A 21,426-nucleotide genomic window follows, 5' to 3' on the forward strand; every position below is an offset into this window, starting at 1 on the left:
AACAAATTTTCTCCGAAGATACTATATACCTAGGACTAACGGTTTTAGCGTAATTACTTTTGTCCACCTAGATTTGGGTTTCATTCCATAGTGCGGCCTCCTAAATAAGGCTGACGGCGAGATCTCGCAAAACCATAGACTCAACTGTAGTTTAATGGTGATCAAGATACTGTCATTCTTATCCTAACACATCTTAGCTCACGGCACAAAACTTTCGCGGGATACGTTCAGTTTTTGGTAGAACTTTCACGTTTCCTGAGAACGATACAGCAGCTCCCACTCCGCATACTAGTGGTCCGAATCAACGTTCGATAGGATCCGACATCAATGATATCTGAGAAGTGCCGACAGTCGATCAAAACGTGGTCGATCTCTGATTTTGTTTGATTTGGTGGCCTCCAGGTATACTCGTGTGGACTCTATGCTGAAAGAAGGTACTACGTACGGCCAGGTCATGTTCTTGGAGGTGGCAAAGTCGATAAATCTTAGGCCCATTTTGTTAGTCAGCGGGTGTACGCTAAACTCTCCAAACACCGGTTTGTAGTCCTCCTCCTGGCCGACCTGAGCATTAAAATCCCCGATGATGATCTTGATATCATGTTTCGAGAAGCGGTCGTATGCACGCTCCAGTTGCGCGTAGAATTCCTCCTTGTAATCATCGGTACTGTTGCGGTTAGGGCTATGCACGTTGATGATGCTGCTCTTGAAGAACCGGCCCTTGATTCTCAATTCGAGGATTGATTGGCCACCACTCAGTCACTCGCCTCAAGCCAACGGCTTCATTCAGCCGTACCCCGGCCTTATTGTTATTTACGGCTGTCTTTCATTTTATCAAAATATCGCCAAACGAGCTTCCATTGGCGCAGTGACAATCCAATTGAATTTCCGTTGAAGTTACTTTCTGTTCTTAATCAAGAAAAAGAAGTCATAACCAGCCTTGCAATCTCCATATCCATCTCCAATCTTCAATGGTAACTTGTCGGGAAATTTCAAACCAAGAAACATCAGTGCGTTTTGATTTGCAAGGTGTCATATTTTGGCCTGTTAATATGTTTCGAAACTCAAATCACAAATAATCAACTAGGGTAAAAGCACCAGTTTTGGCCATAGTTTGTCAAACTTTTAAGGATATCGATCACGTTTTATAAAAAACGAATAAACTAAATATTTTTAACCTCTTCAACAGGTAATTTCAGTCTTAATCTTCATAATGTATAAGTTTATTTGATGGAAATATGCTGTTTTGTTTTAATTTTTGTCGATTGAAAAACCTCTGCTGGGTTCCTATTTTGGCCATAATGTTCTTCTATTCGCCACTCTGTGTTCCTATTTTGGCCACCCTGCTGAAAAAGTATCGCAACACAAGTTAAACTACCACGCAAACTAATTTTACTGAATTAGTTATCTTTTTAATATGAAATTGCAACGGATTGGCATTGCTTCCGGAATTTTAACCTTTTCTCGTCGCACCTTTTTTTGTGCAAGAGTGCAAAAATTGCTGTTCGAGAAAAAAAGTTATAATAAAAATCATTTTTTCCTTATCCTTAAGTTTATTTGAGATTATTTCTAATCCTTTAAGCAGTTTTCAGTTATAAATCCATTTTTGCAGCAATATAATCAAGTATGGGAAATCTTTTGGATAATTTTCATAGCCGATGATTCAATAACTTCTGCTTTATTTTTTGCTTGCTACGGGTCCAATCAGTATAACAAATTTATCCGATTTAAAAAGCAAAGCAAAGCAAAGCCCAGGTGCTACATTCCGCTACCGAAACTTGACCTTCTGTTTTTATACTGACTTCTGTTTTTATACTTCTGACAGACTTCGCAGCCAGCTGTTAAAGTGCAGGACAATTGCAGGACCAGTTGCTGCGATCCTGTTAACTCTAACAGCCTCTCCCAGCATCATACCTCGAGGCAAACTGGGAGGCATGACGGAGTTATGTTAAACAAAAGCGTTTTTCATAAACCACAACTGCAAAAAATTGACATTCAACTTTCAGCTTTACATAGGACAGATTGGTGAGATATCGTAATATACAGATGCATTACCTTCAAACGTTTGAAAAGTGTGTAACAGCCTTTTGATATCTGAATTTCAAACATAGTTTTCTTTAAATATTGTGATCGTGAAGATTAATAATCACTAGGTATCGTAAGGAAAAAAATAATTAGCCTTTCTAAACATACTGTTGTTCGAGCTACTTAATCTCAATTACAGAAATCGTCGCTTATAGCGAAACTAAGCAAAAAAATTATGCTGTTCTAGAAATAGATTATATTTCAACATTATTTTAAGTCTGATACAGTACTTTCTTATGTAATCGAGGAACATTAGAACCTATCGAGATATGAAAGCAAAACTTGAACTTCCCTTTGAGAAAACCATACGTATTATTTAATTTATTCCAGTATTTACATGGCTTTTCAAATTATAAGTGGTCATCCAACCCCGTTCTCTTTGACCAAGTCCCCATGTAGAGTGTAGAGAGAAAACCTTGAGCGACTTCTTTTCTGAAACGCTATCCTAGGAGTATAATCAAAACAATTATCAAATTAATTATGATTCCTTCGTAGTTTATCCACGTGGAAGCTTCCATGATAGCTTCGCTAACTCGGGCGCTGGCTGAAGTTACAGTTTCGGGAGTCCAAATTGATAGTTGTTTATGACGGACCATGAAAGACGAGAACCATTTCCTATCCAACGTAAATAAAAGTTATCAAAAAAGTTGTGAATATTTTGAACAATATGTAAATTACATGAAAAATTATATTTTATGGAGTATCACGATTGTTTTTGGTAAGAAAATCTTTCACATTGAATAACTACGTATGATGCTGCATTATAAAATCGCTACGTAGTATTTCAATAAGCCAGGAAACAATTTTTTCCTCCTCCTTGGACAGTATCGTTCCAGTACTCTGTGTTGTGGTTTTCTGCCTCTTGCCACACGTACGGTATCAAATTGTAGACCTTAGATACCGTATTTTTACGGGTCGCGTATTCTGAAGATACTTTGATTGTACACCTCAATGTACACCTTTGATTGGACAGGCAATGTTTTTCGATGAAGCCATCATTTTGTGTACAATCTTCAACAAAGCATATCGAATAGTCAATAAATTTATTGATAAATTATTCAATTAAGTAACTCACTGTCTTCCAGCGGTAAAAAAAGAACAAATTTTGGAATTCCACGATCACCATTTCAGAACTAAATATCAATAGATTTTACATATGGCGAAAACGGGCATATGAAATATGAAATTGCTTTGACGTATGGCCAAAAGCGGCACAGCGAAAGTTTTTGATCTCCTATGGCTAAACATCCTTTTTTATATAAAATATACTTCTTTACGTTTATCATATGATCGATATGGTTTGAGAAATAATCCATTACACCATATGGAAAAACCCAACAAAAAATAAATAATTTTAGATAATAAATGTTATGTACTGAAAGTTCCTCTCGTACTATGCTGGCAATAGGTTATGTGGGAAATTAAGGGAGGCCTGTTTTATTTTTGCAATATTCCTAGAATAATAATTTTCTAGTATTAGTTTTCCTATAAGTGCCGCTTCAATAACCTTTCCCAGTCTAGTTTCCGGCTCTGTCCCTTTCACGTCTTATCTCGCCCTGGAGATACTATCCACACATCCACATGGATTAAAGTAAATTGAAAAGGTGGTAAAGAGAAAAAAGGAAAAAGACTTAAGCGAAAAGAAGCAGTAAGGAAAAAACATAAAAAATGAAATACAGAGTAACCGTATAGAGCAAAAAGTAAAAAGAAGCGAATTAAACGTAAAAAACTCAACACAACAAGTGAAGATAAAAATGGAAGAAGTAGAAAGTAAAGAAAAAAGAAGGAGAAAAAAGCAAAGAGAAAACTACAGAAAAAGAAGGCAAAAGCGAAAAATGAAGACTAAAAAAAATTAGGAAAAACAATGAAACTAAGCAACTGAATTCCTAGTTGAACTCGTCACTGGTCTGAGAAACTAGTCGTAATGGTGAATAAATACTTGTGAGAAAGAATTTGAGAGAAAAAAGAAGCAAGGCTATTAGAAGAATATTACAGGAAATAGTTAGGCCAATATAAATATTTTATCAAGTTTTTGTCCCTCCAATGTTGGGCAACATGATGGGGGAGGGGGTCAAAAGTCATTGGGGGTCATTGAGATTTTTTTGTTCAAGCAAAAAAATTGAGCCTAGTAGCAGCGACGGCAGTAGTTTTGTTAGTAAAACAGTCGGGTACCAACCGAAAGAAAATGGGTGTGAACCCCACCGGCCATCGTCCCGAAATATGTTTGATCTATATCCCGTGATTTTCCTGTTCATTCAATCCATTATTCGCATCAGACGCTTCCTCACTTTCCAAAATAGTTTACGTCATTACAGTTTTATAGTTTTATTTACAGTTTTATCGTGAAAACCAAATCCATTCTTAGTTTTTTTGAAACGGTAGTTCTATAACAATTGTGAAGGAGAAAGAGCGTCTTTCCGCTCAGCCCGCTCGCCTCCGTCTTCCGAGAGGCAGGGGGGGGGGTTATTAGTAGCTACGCTGAACAAGTAGTCGTTGTGACTCCGACTACCTTTTGTCCAATGCTGGAGGGTGCATGGGTCGAACCAAGCTATAATCTGAGATTATAACCGTATTCGAACCTACAACACCCGCCAGGGCACATGTCTCACTGGTACCAATGTACCTTTGAACCCTAAGGCGCTGGACTAAAAGAGACTGCACAACTCCCTTTATTAAACGAGCGACGTATCTTCGAACTCCACCATCTGGTGGATTGGGTTATTTATGGACACAAATTGTGCCTCTTCCTCGATCTATTGTAAACGAACCACCGAATTGAGAAGTTTAATCTAACTCGTTTTGTACAGGCACTTGTGACTTACAATCGCGGCTAACACGCTAACGGATGAGCACGTGACGTTGTTCATCCGTTAGCGTGTTAGCCGCGATTCTCAACGTTGATCTAAGGGTTGAAGATTCCGTTCCTATGGGATAGACCAGTATTTCACTTAAATGTCACATAAGGGAATGTTTTGGCTTATTTTACCCTACATCTTGTACTGAAAACTGAGAATGTACTTACTGATTTTAATGCCCAACAATCCATATTAGCGGATCCTAGCCGAATGTATTATGTATATACGTTATATGGAAAAATATCAAAAATTTGATTTAGTTTCATCTAAAGTTGCATTATTAGCCATATATTTCATCAATTAACACGTAAATACAAGTATGGCCAAAACAGGTGCTATGGCTAAAACCGGTGCTTCTGCCCTAGTACTTATTTTATTTCTCTTTTTTGGGCTGTTTTGTGACATTTACGTGTATTAAAGGTGTTGAAATGAAGAAGGTGGCTTTAAGTAATTTTACTTTATTTACATTTTTTCTTATGGGTTTCCTCTAGTTTTTCACATGCATTGCAGCAAGTCATCTTCATTTGCCGATAGAGTGAGCAAGAAGTACTTCAGAGGGCACTACAGTGAAGGGTTTTGTTGTTAATTACGTCGAATATGAAAGAAAAACGCACGATGCAATTGATTACAAAAGCAGCCGTGCTGCAGAAACAAAACAGTAAACAAACTTATTTATTATGAAATTAATTTGATGAAGCAATTCACTGAATTCAACCGAGCTGGATGACGATCGACTGCAATTTGATGCAGTGCTCTGCTGACTGAATACTCCGTTGTTTCTATTCTGGAGTCCATCGGCTACGAATGAATTCGTTAATTTTACAAACCATTCCGGTAGATGAATGAAAATATTCATGACCAGTCCCGAAATTTTATGTTATGCTGAATTGTTTTAAAAACATTTACATTGAGCACTGCTAGCTTGTTATTCAGCTCCAACTTCGTGATGTTGTTCATGATGCGAATAATTCCGTCGTTGATTGCAGTCAAATATTTGACAGTTTAAGACAGTACACAATTGTTGTTGTTGTTATGAAATGTATCCGAAACAATGCTCACTCTATTCCCGTCTATTTGTTTAGTTTATTTCGAAATTTCATCCAGACTGGCTTTTGATTTAACTGATTGTTAAAATTTTAAATCAACACTCCAAACCCATTAGCGAAGATCTTGTTCACTCTCCGATAGGAAGTTGCATTTGTAAGGAAAACTTCATCCACAGCACACAAAACAAAACTTCGGGATTAATGTTTTTAATTAACTCTTTCAACAAAATAGACAAACAGCAGCTCACTGCAACTTCATAATGGCACAGGTTGGGGCAGGACAGAGTCATAACCGGTCAAACATTAGTTTCACTCGGCCACTCGGCATCGGAGCCGACGGCGGGTCGGGTTGTGAAGTGCCTTTAACGTCAAACAACGAAAGAAGAAAAAAAATCTATATCTCCTTCTTTACTCTGCTGAAGTTTATTTGCATTCCACTCGAGGCCATCGTCGCTATTATATTGCTGATCCTGACGATTGCTGACTCGCTCGCCACTGCCAGGGCAAGAAGCAGACCCTGTAGTCTGTATAGTCAAACTGCAGACTGTCGTTTTGAAGAGTCGAAAGCGCATCATCCACCAGGATGGGTAAATGTTTTACGCAAACTTTCGCCATCCATCCGTTCAGTTGATCAACCACGGCGCACCGCATGGTTTGGCCGGCTCCGGACAGTAACGTTTTTATTTTCCCGCCAGCAAGCAAGCAAACGAACGTACCTATAGTTTGATTTTGTTGGTGTTTTGAAGGGGAAAGTTTTTTTTGCCAGCTTTAATTTAGGACTGAAACTGGAGAACGGATTCCACTAGATCATTTAAGCGTTTAAGCATTAAAGCGGGAGCAGGCGTCATTTCAGCAGCACCTGGTGCAACCGCTGAACGATATATTACGGATAGGCCAGCCCGGCAGATTCCACTTTGCCTTCCGGCAAAGGATGAGATGAAAAATGGTAGATAAGTGGCCACTTGAATAAACAGCGTGTGCTGGCTTGGCTGGCTGCGAGCCGGGGAATAGGTCGGGATTGGGCAGTATAGCAAACAGACAAACAACGGAGATTTCCTCCGGCAGTTTGTCGTGTATACTTACGAGTAGATTGGCTTGCTGTTGCCTTCCTTGTACCAGATGACCAGGGTCACCTTGTCGGTCATCATCGTCATCGTCGTCGGCAGCAGATCGCACGGAAGTGACACGTCCAGCCCGACAGCTGTTTGTACTTCGAACAGTGGACCTGGCGGGAGAGAAAAAAAAAACAGTATAAGTTATCAGATGAAGCTGCTGTTTTTCAGAGTTTTGAATGGTAAATCAAGCGGTTTGAATAATTCAGCGTTCATTTCCTTCCCGGATCAAAGTTTCGATTCGACACCAATAATTTGCCTCCATTAGGGAAATTATGTGGAATTTTACTTCCTTCTCAGCAGTTCGATAAGTAAACATCTCATCAATTTTCCACCATCAAGGTGAAAACTTTATCGACTCCATCCCAGTTCAATAAATCCTAATCAATTTTCCGTAGTCGAACCGTGAATGGGCGTTATTTTTCCCGACGTTCTCGCGCAATACTCAAACATTTGTAGAAGCAATCAATTTACAAAGGCTAGAAAATCCCCATACTCTTTTCGTTCGCTTTTCGGCTCGTTTTCGAAACTTTGCTCGCAACTCCGGTGATTAATGAGCCCCACGGAACAGAGAACCGTTTGCGTTTACCTTGGCTCGGCGCTGCTTGCCCGCCCGTTGCGTTGCCAGGCCGGGAAAAAAGTAAGACATTTTAATCATCTTAAGTTTTTCACACAAAACCTCCCTCTCCCACTCCGGTTCCTAAGCCCCGAGGACCGTTGCCGTTGCCGGTGACGACACATTTGCCACGACGTTTGTGTATGCTCTCGAGCAAACGACAACCAGAGGATCGCTTTCATCACATTGGCGCGTGTTTGCTTTCCATGTAAAAGTGGCGGGAAAACAAAACTGATGAGTTTCCATTTCCTGTGTGTGTGGCCCTCCCGCTGCCGTAAGATGCGATGAGCAGGCGTAACCCGGAGTTATGTTTCGGATCAGCGCAGTTGCGATGTTTTACACAGACAGACCGACCGACCGACCGTCCGGACTGAGCTGGAGGAAACTCGACTTCTTCTAAACACAAAGCGAAGAGTACCGACGAGCTGGAAGGAGAAGGACACCTGCCGGGTGGTTTCCACCTCGAAGTTCTTCGTGCAGTATCTAGCTCGGGTTTGGTTTTCATAGTTATTTTTTCTTTCCTTTTTGACGACCATGTTCAAGCACAACTACATATTAACGAGGGGGCAAAACATTTGTTGGTAAACTGTTGAAATATGGCATAATTTTTTACAATTTTGCCCGGAGTTTGCTAGTTCTGCTGATTGCTTTGGGACTCTGCTGGAGCTATTTTCTGAACTGTGTGTTTTTTTTTGCTTCGAGTGGTCGAATCGATTGTCGGTTTGCTGCTCTACGACTGTCGGTAAAAGTAATATGAAAAATATTATGATCTATTTACCAACTTTTTCAGGTTATGAAAAATACATTCAAGTTACGACAATAGTTTGTTCGCTTTCAGCATGGTTTTCGAGCATTTGTGGAAGATGTTCCCTTTCTTCGATATATTTATTATTGTGATAGATTCGAGTGAGTTTCGTGTTCGATTTGCAGACTTCATTGGTGTCCGCTTCACGTTACAGACGAAATAAAATGTTCAGAAGAATAATAAATGAATAATGCAATTAAATACTAATGTTTAGGTAGTTTGAAAGTTGACGCTATTATAGGTTGCTAGTGCAAGTAAAAACGTATGTACAACGCATTTAAGGCCATTTAATAACTACGAAGATATAAGGTCTAAAACAGAACAACTGCGTATGTGGAGACAAAAATGTGGCATAAATATTGGCTGTTGTAGGAACTATTTTGTAATTTTGTTTGGAGCAAGTTGTTTGAATAGTATTATGTATAGTGAAAGGCAAAAGAAATGTCATGTTTAACAGTAGAAAAGCTAAACAAAATTTGTAGGCTGAACAATCGGAATATTAGCTACAAAAGTAGTGTTTTAGTAAAGGGATAGCCAGGGTCAAGCTGATTTGTTTTGCATTTTGTAGTATTTTTCTTGTACTTTCACATGGATAATAAATGGCTTGAATGTATTTGCATGTTTAGGAGTTATTGCTATTGAAAATTGTATGATTTTTAAAAGAAAGCTTCAATTTTATCCGCAAGTATTGACGATAGCAAGTTACTATATTCTAGAAAAGAACGTAAATTGACTATTTAAAAATCTTTGCCGAACATGTCAAATGTGTATAAATACTGTAGAACGAACTGTGGTTAAAAAATTGATTTTCGTAAAGTCTACACAAAAATTGTTTCTTATCTCTAAAACTATAATAGCTAGAAGGTTACTTTCTTTGACAAAGTTCTTTATAATAATCTTTCCAAAAAAATTGTAGAACATTGTTTTGCCGTATCTCCTACTGTTCAAAAAATAATTTTTTTATCATACTTGTAGGGGGATTAATCGAATGATCGTTCATGTCATATGAAAGAGCTTTTAACGCTGAGAAATTTCTCTGAACATACTTAACCAGTATAATCAACGATTTCGGCGCAATTAAAAAAACGCGTGTTTTGATACCAATGGGACCACTGTGCACTGGGATGAGGGGTCTCAAACCATCATAAAAAGAATTCCTGCCTCCAGAAATACCCACATGCCGAATATGGTTCCAATTGCTTGATTAGCTCTCGAATTATGGGAAAATTTGTATTTCATTTATTGGGAGCCCCCCTTTCCTAAACTGGGAAGGGGTCCTAATTCACCATTGAAAAAATTCTTGCCTCCAAAAACCTGCACATGCCAAATTTGGTTCCATTTGTTTGATTAGTTCTCGAGTTATGAAGAAATTTGTATTATATTTGTATGGAAGCCCCCACTCTTAAAGGGGAGAGGGGTCATAATTCTCCTCCTAAAGAAGGGAGGGGTCTCAATTCACCATAGAAAAAAATCTTGTCTCCGAAAACACCCACATGCCAAATTTGGTTCCATTTGCTTGATTAGTTCTTGAGGTATGCAGGAATTTGTGTTTCATTTGTATGGGAGCCCTCCCTCTTAGTGCGGCGAGGGGTTTCTAATCATCATCAGAACCTCCCCTGACCCCAAAAGCCTCTACATGCAAATTTTCACGCCGATTGGTTCAGTAGTTTTCGATTCTATAGGCAACAGACAGACAGACAGACAGACAGACAGACAGACAGACAGACAGACAGACAGACAGACAGACAGACAGACAGACAGACAGACAGACAGACAGACAGACAGACAGACAGACAGACAGACAGACAGACAGACAGACAGACAGACAGACAGACAGACAGACAGACAGACAGACAGACAGACAGACAGACAGACAGACAGACAGACAGACAGACAGACAGACAGACAGACAGACAGACAGACAGACAGACAGACAGACAGACAGACAGACAGACAGACAGACAGACAGACAGACAGACAGACAGACAGACAGACAGACAGACAGACAGACAGACAGACAGACAGACAGACAGACAGACAGACAGACAGACAGACAGACAGACAGACAGACAGACAGACAGACAGACAGACAGACAGACAGACAGACAGACAGACAGACAGACAGACAGACAGACAGACAGACAGACAGACAGACAGACAGACAGACAGACAGACAGACAGACAGACAGACAGACAGACAGACAGACAGACAGACAGACAGACAGACAGACAGACAGACAGACAGACAGACAGACAGACAGACAGACAGACAGACAGACAGACAGACAGACAGACAGACAGACAGACAGACAGACAGACAGACAGACAGACAGACAGACAGACAGACAGACAGACAGACAGACAGACAGACAGACAGACAGACAGACAGACAGACAGACAGACAGACAGACAGACAGACAGACAGACAGACAGACAGACAGACAGACAGACAGACAGACAGACAGACAGACAGACAGACAGACAGACAGACAGACAGACAGACAGACAGACAGACAGACAGACAGACAGACAGACAGACAGACAGACAGACAGACAGACAGACAGACAGACAGACAGACAGACAGACAGACAGACAGACAGACAGACAGACAGACAGACAGACAGACAGACAGACAGACAGACAGACAGACAGACAGACAGACAGACAGACAGACAGACAGACAGACAGACAGACAGACAGACAGACAGACAGACAGACAGACAGACAGACAGACAGACAGACAGACAGACAGACAGACAGACAGACAGACAGACAGACAGACAGACAGACAGACAGACAGACAGACAGACAGACAGACAGACAGACAGACAGACAGACAGACAGACAGACAGACAGACAGACAGACAGACAGACAGACAGACAGACAGACAGACAGACAGACAGACAGACAGACAGACAGACAGACAGACAGACAGACAGACAGACAGACAGACAGACAGACAGACAGACAGACAGACAGACAGACAGACAGACAGACAGACAGACAGACAGACAGACAGACAGACAGACAGACAGACAGACAGACAGACAGACAGACAGACAGACAGACAGACAGACAGACAGACAGACAGACAGACAGACAGACAGACAGACAGACAGACAGACAGACAGACAGACAGACAGACAGACAGACAGACAGACAGACAGACAGACAGACAGACAGACAGACAGACAGACAGACAGACAGACAGACAGACAGACAGACAGACAGACAGACAGACAGACAGACAGACAGACAGACAGACAGACAGACAGACAGACAGACAGACAGACAGACAGACAGACAGACAGACAGACAGACAGACAGACAGACAGACAGACAGACAGACAGACAGACAGACAGACAGACAGACAGACAGACAGACAGACAGACAGACAGACAGACAGACAGACAGACAGACAGACAGACAGACAGACAGACAGACAGACAGACAGACAGACAGACAGACAGACAGACAGACAGACAGACAGACAGACAGACAGACAGACAGACAGACAGACAGACAGACAGACAGACAGACAGACAGACAGACAGACAGACAGACAGACAGACAGACAGACAGACAGACAGACAGACAGACAGACAGACAGACAGACAGACAGACAGACAGACAGACAGACAGACAGACAGACAGACAGACAGACAGACAGACAGACAGACAGACAGACAGACAGACAGACAGACAGACAGACAGACAGACAGACAGACAGACAGACAGACAGACAGACAGACAGACAGACAGACAGACAGACAGACAGACAGACAGACAGACAGACAGACAGACAGACAGACAGACAGACAGACAGACAGACAGACAGACAGACAGACAGACAGACAGACAGACAGACAGACAGACAGACAGACAGACAGACAGACAGACAGACAGACAGACAGACAGACAGACAGACAGACAGACAGACAGACAGACAGACAGACAGACAGACAGACAGACAGACAGACAGACAGACAGACAGACAGACAGACAGACAGACAGACAGACAGACAGACAGACAGACAGACAGACAGACAGACAGACAGACAGACAGACAGACAGACAGACAGACAGACAGACAGACAGACAGACAGACAGACAGACAGACAGACAGACAGACAGACAGACAGACAGACAGACAGACAGACAGACAGACAGACAGACAGACAGACAGACAGACAGACAGACAGACAGACAGACAGACAGACAGACAGACAGACAGACAGACAGACAGACAGACAGACAGACAGACAGACAGACAGACAGACAGACAGACAGACAGACAGACAGACAGACAGACAGACAGACAGACAGACAGACAGACAGACAGACAGACAGACAGACAGACAGACAGACAGACAGACAGACAGACAGACAGACAGACAGACAGACAGACAGACAGACAGACAGACAGACAGACAGACAGACAGACAGACAGACAGACAGACAGACAGACAGACAGACAGACAGACAGACAGAAATCCATTTTTATAGGTATAGAAGATTATCTGGGGGTTCAGTCCCGGCGTAGTGGTTAGCATTCACGCCGAGGACCCGGGTTCAAATCCCAACCCCGCAGAAGTCACGAATAACCCAAAACTGGTTACAGTGACTATAATCTAAACAAAATAAAAAGTATATTATCGACACTCTACGACCATTAATTTAATAGCGAAATTAATTGGTGAATTTCATGCTCAACTGTTTACGTTGGCATCACTCCATATAAACGTCCGTTCCCTTGGCAACGTATAACAACGACGGTCGCGGATTCGGAATTGCAATCGAAACGAAGTGAAGTTTTTCTTATCAATTCAAGTGAACAGTTTTGGGCAAAATCCTTATATTTCACTAAATAACAGTTCGGGTGGTAAATTAAAGTTTTCTGTGCCTGAAGTTAAGTTTCGCGAAAAAAATTAATGAAAAATCGACGACGAAAAAGTGAAAATATAGTGATGAATTTTAATTGGGCAGAAATCTCAATGTTTAGTGTAATTTATGCCCCAAAAAGTAATAGAACCTATAGAATGCAATGTTCAGTGCTTTGAGTTGCAAGATCTCATTACGGCTAGCAGGTTAGTCGAATGGATTTTATTTTTTTGCGATGGCTTTGCGAGTCTATGGGAGCATGTTGGTATACTGAAGAAGGGAAGGGAAGGATGATATTCGGTGCCATACTGACTGCCATATATGTACTCTAACGACCTTGTCGTTCATAAGTTGCCGTTGTGACTCCTACCTTTTGCCCAATGCTGGAAGGTGCGTGGGTCGAACCAAGCTATAATCTGAGATTATAACCGGATTCGAACCCATAACACCCACCAGGGCATGTGGCTCACTGGTACTTATACCTTTGAACCAGCGCCTCTATTTAAGTTCTTTTAAGTTTTCTTGATTTCTTTTAATAAACTTGAATTCTTTTGCTGTTTTTAAATTTTTAAATTTTTTTGAGTTGGTTAGAAACGTCTACAGTGAGACACTTTCCTGCCTTTAAAACATGCCGAATTTGGCTTTATTTGCTTGATTAATTCTTGAATTATGCGCTTTCCTTCCAGAGGAAGACGAGTCTCAAACCATCATAAGACAGACAGACAGACTTCTCTAAAGACACCAACCAACACCATCAGCTTTTTTTGCAATTCTGGACCACTGTGTAATGGTTTTTCAGCTCCGTTTGGTCCTAAAGTTCGGAAAGTGGAACTTTTTCTAACGCTTTTTGCTAGTAATAAAATTCAATTAATAAAAAAAATCGGGAAGCGTATAAAATTAGTCATGGCTTACTACGATAAAAATCAAAAAACTAACTTTTTTGCGTTAGGATATGATAAAGACACGATTTCTTGGCTAAAGTTGTAGAAAAGTTGTTGAAAAAATAACATTTCTATCTCCATCGGCTGTAACATCATCGAGCATTTTCTTTGGAAGCTCAAAATGTTTGCTTAAAAATTATTTTTCATATTTCGCTTTTCTTAGTTGTATGTTACAAAAGTACATCGTTCTAGGCAATTATTGAAGAACGTAAAACACATGTTTTGGTCATTCCTTGCAAAGTTATTCTACACCTGTGCCCAAGTTATTTCTAAGTTTTCGTTTGGATAGAGTACGGTGCACGCGTAATCTGTGGGTTGACTAGGTGGGGAATATCAGCATGCCCATCTTGTTAAATTTAGTTCTTCAAGCTGTTACCACTGAAAGTGGCTATTATTAAGCTGAATTTCTGATTTTTCAGTAAAAGTTAAGGCACTGGAACTAATTTTAATCAGTCCGAACCCATTTTAAACACCTATGTTCTTTCATAAGCAGTCCCGAATGATTACTGATGTATTGCAAACTTGTTCGAAATTATCACTGATGTAAGCTTGTGATCATGATATCAAGTGACACAAACGCTCATATGCCTGCTATAATATGATATGTGAAAATTGAGTGCTAGACTCTCGAATACCCGGTAAATTGATTTTCGATAAATTACATCTATGGTTACGTGATTCAAGAGGAAGTTTTTATCAAAAGATCTTGAAAATATGAGCAAAATACTGCTCAAGCTCAATTTCTTTTCAATTGAAATAGACGACCCCTGATTAATCCGTTTCTTACCCTACGCGATTTCTTTTCCTATTTTTTCTCATTTATTTTTCAATTGTTTAAAAGCTTGTTATGGAAACATATATTTCTAGAGGAGTAGAAAAATTTCTCTAGAGTCTTTCGAGGAATGAATTAGTTATGAGCGTGACATTTTTAGATACATCACAGACAAACAGACACAACACTGTAACAGTAATTTTAAATCTATTGTTGGTTGAGAATGTTTCCGCATTTGACACTTCAGTATTTTATGGGTCAAAGAACCGTTCATCTGAGCAAGTTATTATATCGTACCATTCAAAAGTCTGGCTTCCAATTTATCCCATTGAACCTGACAATCAGACAAACAAATTTGCGTTCAAAAATTAGATACATAATAGATTCTGTTGGTCGGTTGGATTTCGTAAAGGTCTTGGTTTACATGATTGGAGCCTAGAGTAGCTGCCATCTAGTTTTACCAAAAAGTTATCACCTGCAATGATGCGAATACTTCTACTCCCCAGGTATCTAAATAAGCAAAATTGTTTCTTTTGGAGTGGAGATAACCGAGCACCAGTTATTTAGAAAAAATGTGTTGTATAATCTAAAGCTAACCCCTTTGTCTATAAAGTTCATAATTTAATCAATTTAATCACCTATTCATTTATGTACCCCCATCAACAGTGACTTTAATTCGACAGATTAAAAAAAATAAACGATAAAGCGATAATAACTCCAGGATCAGAATAAACTACCCTCCTCACACCACGCTGCCTGGCATAAAAGTGTCCTTTTTATTATGTTTATAATTGATCCGTGCAGCAAGCCATCCACCCACGACCGGGTCCATTGCCATGCCATTCAATTTCTCCTGCCTACTTGAGTGCACCGAAGCGCCGCAGAGCAAAAGCACCCAGCATCAGCACCAGCAGTAGCTTGGAAATGTTATAATTGAATGATGCCCTCACCGGGCGCCGATTGCCATGTTCCGGTTTATTGCTTGTCTGTGGCCATGGCCACCGCAGAGAGAAGCCGGATTAATTACTACGGAGTACTTTTAACCTTAAATTTTAATGAGCAGGTCAGGTCGAGCTTTGAAACGTGGAAGCATTATCGAAGACGTTATTATGAAGGGCCTCTTATGTCACCATCGCATCGGAGGTGGTCAATCAATGGCTCACCTGGGAAGTATGCAGAATTAATGGGGTAACCAAACTCGTTCAATATTCATTATCAATCCCACGTTCTTGAACAGCAGCACATCTAAAAAGCATTCGGAAGAATCTTCAGTAAAATCGAATCGTTCGACGGCGGCGCGGGCCCATCTTACGGAAGCTTGAAAGCATTTTCATGTGAGAATCTAATTAGTCACGATACTCCGAGGACGCATTCATGCTAACTTTCCGCCAGCTTTCGGTCCTTAGCAGTGAAACGCGCTGGAAAATGGCACAACCACGGGACAGAGCCGCGTTTCGTCCCCAGCCAACCGCACAAATTGTCGGAAGCCGTACGTAATTAGTGTTCCCAATTAGTTGAAATAAAAATAAACTTTAATGGAACGCTACTATAAAATTCTCTTAGAACCTCAAATCCGGCCGGGGCCGGAGAGGCTCGAGGTGCTCTAGAGGAGCTACTAGTGAGGAACTGGTTTCTCATACAGTCACACCATCACTAGTGACTCTGCCGGCCGGACTCTGGCTCTGGTTTGGTGGGTGCCATTAGAATTTAATCAGCAATTGTGTTTTGGGCCGCTTTTTCCAGCTAACCGCAAACGCTGAGGAAGGGTCACATTCAAAAAGTCTCAACTGATATCAGCCGCACTGGGAATTTGGAGGGAAGAAGTGGGCGGACGGGCGTTCGTTCGGACGAACGTTGCTTGCTAGTTAGAATACATTTTATCGCCAACATGGTTTGGGCAGGCTAGTTGCAAAATCCATATGAATTTACTTGTCCCAGCCCCAGCCTCAATTCCAGCCGCCAGTGGCAAGCGAGTGGCAAGCTTCTTTCCAGCTGAAAGAAATTAGCAGAACGCGTGCCCCGCTGCCGGGGTATAGGATTTGTAGAATGCGCTCTACAGTGCCCTAGTAGGGCGGGCTTTTTTTCTCATAGTAGGTCAATTGGCGGAAGGGCCTTCTTGGGACGGGATGGGATGGGCGGAGTGCACTATTCAAAGCAGAACCCGGCCTGGTTGAACACGTTTAATAGCTTATGGGTGAACGGAAATATGCAACAACAGTCCGGAATGAGCGCCGATAGTCCAACGTTGCTGGTTTGTTTTCGGGGCTAATTGGATATTGCGGTGCGATACGTGGTGCGGAAGGATTTCCAAATCGGAATCGAAATTAAAGCATGTTTCGCCTGGGAAATGATGACCGACAAGCAATGGAAGCGTGCTTTATATTAATTTTTCATAGGCAAATGGCACTGGCAAATGGCAGTTTAGTTTACTTTGCTGAGGGTTAGACGCAGCTTGGAGTCACGGTCAGCTATAATGTAGGTTGTTACCGTTTTGCTGTTTGTTAAATACGGTTATTTTGGCACGGAAAAGGATTTTTAAATTGTATACAGTAATGTTACGATTTTTTCAGCTCCCGATTTTATCAGCGTATAAATTTTGTTTAACTTTTGTGCTTTTAAACATGATTTGTAAAACTTTTCAGCCTGCTTGAAACTATTCTGATTCTCTGGGGAGAGTTTTTGAATAAAATGATGCCTTCTTGCGAGTAATTCGGTGTCAAAATTAGTATACTTATCAAGTAAAAGTTCTATAGTTCCTAAACAAGCAAAGATAGAGGTATACTATATTCAGCAATGTTGTGTATTTTTACTATTTGTACAACTATGTAGAACAAGAAAAAGACATACAACAACTACAGAAACATCCAAAATAGAAAAACTGATTTTAACGATTTTTCATTTATGAGAAATAGGATTTTTCTATCTTTGCTGAAGAGATAGAAGGTTACCATGTTCAGCAAAATTTCTTGTAATACTATGCTGTAAAACTTTGCAGAACACATCAATGTGTTATATTGAAACTGAAGAAAAATAAATTTTTTATTGTACTTTTAGGGGGATTAATCAAAATTTGAATTCCACTGGACGATAGAACTTGCAATTTTAAGAAACTCTTCCAAAGGTTCCATAAGCCTAAAACCAACTTTTCCCGCTCAAAGCTAATGCGCATCAAAAAAGGGTCTGGACCAGTGTGCTGTGCCCGGTTCATTGAGCTTTCGGTTGACCAATTGAGGGTTAATTTTGAAATTTTTAGTAGAAGTCTTCGATATTGCAAGGTCTTATGTCTGAAATTTTGAAAAAAAAATCCCGATTTTGTCAACTTCCCCATTTTGTCAGCCCAAAGTTCAACGTGGGGCTGACAAAATCGGAACATTACTGTACAGCTAGATGTCTATTTCTAGACGAGCTAATATGTGTTCGTTTCGTTTCGATGTCCGCTCACCGGATCATACCTTCAATAACGATGTAGAATAACATACAAAACAGTTTTTCCTCTTGCTGCAACCTGCTGCGCGATTCGAAGGGACACGCACGTAGCATATCACCCGTTCCAGGGTAGCTTTGATCAACCGCGTCAATTTACCCAGAGACCCGTTCTCGTGTGTTATCCGCCATAGCTGTTGGCGCTCGACTGTATCGTATGCTGCCCTGAAATCCACTAAAATATGTTTCGAGGCACGTTGAAAATTTCTGGAGGGTATGTCGGAGAGTGAAGATTTGATCCGTAGAAGCACTGGTCTCCAAAAGGCCCCCCTGATACTGCCCTACAAATTCTTTTGCCATTGGGGATAGACGATGTAACGTTGCAAAATCTGAGAGAGCGTTGATCTGCGTAATGCAGCGGTAATTACAATAATCGATCCGATCGCCCTTTTCATAGAAGGGACTAACCACACCTTCCATCCACTTGAAATTACCGAGTAAAACAGAGCCAGAGTTTAGGTCGGCAAACCCGTGCGGCCGCACGAAGCTTCGCGCTTCGGGAGGGCCTCGCACTTGGTGATGACTAGAGAAAAATGTTAAAAATTCTACTGGACAATTCCCGATTGTATACAACACAACTGGCTGTTCAGAAATAGTCGCATGATTTCCATTGTTTCCTTTCCTTTTTCAATTAAATGCAAAGTGTAAAATGCCAAACGACTCGGCTCTGCTACCTTAATCTCATAAAGCGGATTTACAGAAATTACGAGTAGGTAGAAAATAGAAAGGTATACAAATAAAATTTAAAAGTGCTATTTTAAATTTTTTTTAACAAAGTTTCTTTAAAAGCTACTTGCAGCGAACTTAAGATTTGCTTAAGGCGAACTTAAGGAACTCAAAGTTCGGTTATTTAATTACAAGTAAAGCTGCTTAGCAAGCTAAGCTATAAGTCTATAGACATAAAGCTTGTTATCCGAATTCTTGATTAATTTCAAGCTGAATGTTAAACTTTCCAGTTGCTACAGATAACTATTATTTAGCGGTACTTTATTGAGGATGAAGTTCGGTTTGCAAATATAGGGTCTGGTTGTTTAGCTAGATTGTTTTACGGAACTAAATTTGAACTAAATATGAACTTTCAAGTTCGTTCTTTAACTGAAATCCGAACTTTTGGTTTCTTGGGTTTACCTTTTGGTATTCTACCCAATTCTTAAATCAAAGATAACTATATTCTCAATGAGTGTTTAAAGAACTCTCCGTTATATGGAAATTAACATGGATACAGTTAAATCTATAATTAAGAAACCACTCAAATATCAAGAGACGGCACTTTGTGCTTCCCTTGATACTGAAAGAGCTTTCGATTTTACGTCCTTCGTTTTAATTATTACAGCTCTCTTTCAAAACGGAATCGATAACACTACAATGCGCTGAATTCATGTCCACAAGAAGGAGTTCTCTTCCCCTTACTTTGATCATTGGTGGCCGACGTACTTCTTCACAAGTTAGTAGATTAAACAGTCTAAAAAGTGTATCTACCCAAATCCTATGGCAGCTAAAAAATTTCAATTTGACTCGTAATGAACTACCCTTTCACGAGACTCCTAGCTAGACACTGTTCCGTTCTTTATCACAAGAACGGCATAATTTCTTCGGAAGTTTCCTTCTTACTCCATACCGATAGAGCCCAAATCCCAAAAGGTCGTTTCTATTATCAACCTTGTAAAAAGCAAAGCCGAAGGCTTAAACGTCTTTCTCAGACTTGACCCTTCTTTATCCTGATGATTGGGCTGCTATTTTAGATGTAGTACCAAGACAACACATTTCTTCATTCAGCCACATGCTCCGCATCAGACGCTGTCGTGAGCCGCTCCTAGCTTGAAGTACAACCGCACGCTTGTTTGAGGAATCGTCAAGCCACCAAAAGTCGGTCCTGACATGGTAACTAGACGCTCAAAGCTATGTTACGCATTATCCAACTGTTCACCAACCCCGTGTTCTTTAGATTCACACAAAATTTTTCATTACGTCAAACCGTTAAACGAAATCGAGGAAAATGTTAAAATGCAGTGTTGTAAAATTTTCCACTAAAATGTTTAATTTTCCGTAACCACATCATATCGTTGGCAATAGAGTTGGCAGTTAGACACACGCACGACAACACTCGTCGTAAGGTTTGTTATTGGAGCACATAAATAAGGAATAAATCTCGATTATATGATACCTGGAGCACACCGTCAAAACGAAAGCGCCTGCTTCGCGGTAAAACGTCGTAATAATAACAAAACAACACACTTTTACAACCTACAAAAGCGGGTGGCTGTTTGTTTTCGGTTGGTACAACTGTGACACAGCCTACCTTGTTTTTATTGGAATCTGCATTACCCAACCTGAAGACGACGCCAACTGAACAACCCAGCCAGCAGCAACCATCATCAGCATAAACTCGCACAATTCAGAGCCTGTTACGTGTTTTTCACACATGGTTCGACGAATGAAAATATGTCGCATGTTTTCTGCTTTCTACCGTATAATTACACTGCAAAGCCCCTTTTTCCTGCGGTGGTGCGACTGATAAATGAGTGCCACGGGAGACAGACAGCGGTTGCAGTCAAATTAGCCGAAGGTGCAACCCAAATGTGTCGATGACGTTCCGACCGTGCCATATCTCGTTCCGTCGTCGCGTCGGTCGGTCTGTTTTCTTTCGGCCTGTTGATGCGAAGAAAGGAAAACAATTTTCCGCCGGCGGAGCCGGTGCCAGTGCCTATGCCAGTGTAGGCGATATGAAAAACGTGTTTGTCAACTCGCAACCAAACATGTACGTGAGATTTGGTGTTTTCGTCGGAATGTCAAATCGGCGGAGTTATGTTGTCTCATCTTTCCCACGCGC

At 40.8% G+C, this 21,426-nt stretch overlaps 1 protein-coding gene across 1 annotated transcript in view; it reads right to left on the reverse strand.

Annotated features, from left to right (window-relative positions):
• Positions 1 to 21,020, reverse strand: part of LOC128739256 (neural cell adhesion molecule 2) — a 148,829-nt gene extending 127,809 nt beyond the window's left edge. Inside the window, exons 1-3 of the mRNA XM_053834733.1 lie at positions 20,896 to 21,020; positions 18,965 to 19,119; positions 7,067 to 7,208 (exon numbers count right to left, since the gene is read on the reverse strand). Of these exons, the coding sequence (XP_053690708.1) occupies positions 7,067 to 7,208; positions 18,965 to 19,119; positions 20,896 to 21,020 (422 nt within the window). The remainder of the gene's footprint in view (positions 1 to 7,066; positions 7,209 to 18,964; positions 19,120 to 20,895) is intronic.
• Positions 21,021 to 21,426: the final 406 nt, after the last annotated feature.

The sequence above is a fragment of the Sabethes cyaneus genome, chromosome 3 (assembly GCF_943734655.1).
Source record: "Sabethes cyaneus chromosome 3, idSabCyanKW18_F2, whole genome shotgun sequence".
Classification (NCBI taxonomy): Eukaryota; Metazoa; Arthropoda; class Insecta; order Diptera; family Culicidae; genus Sabethes; species Sabethes cyaneus.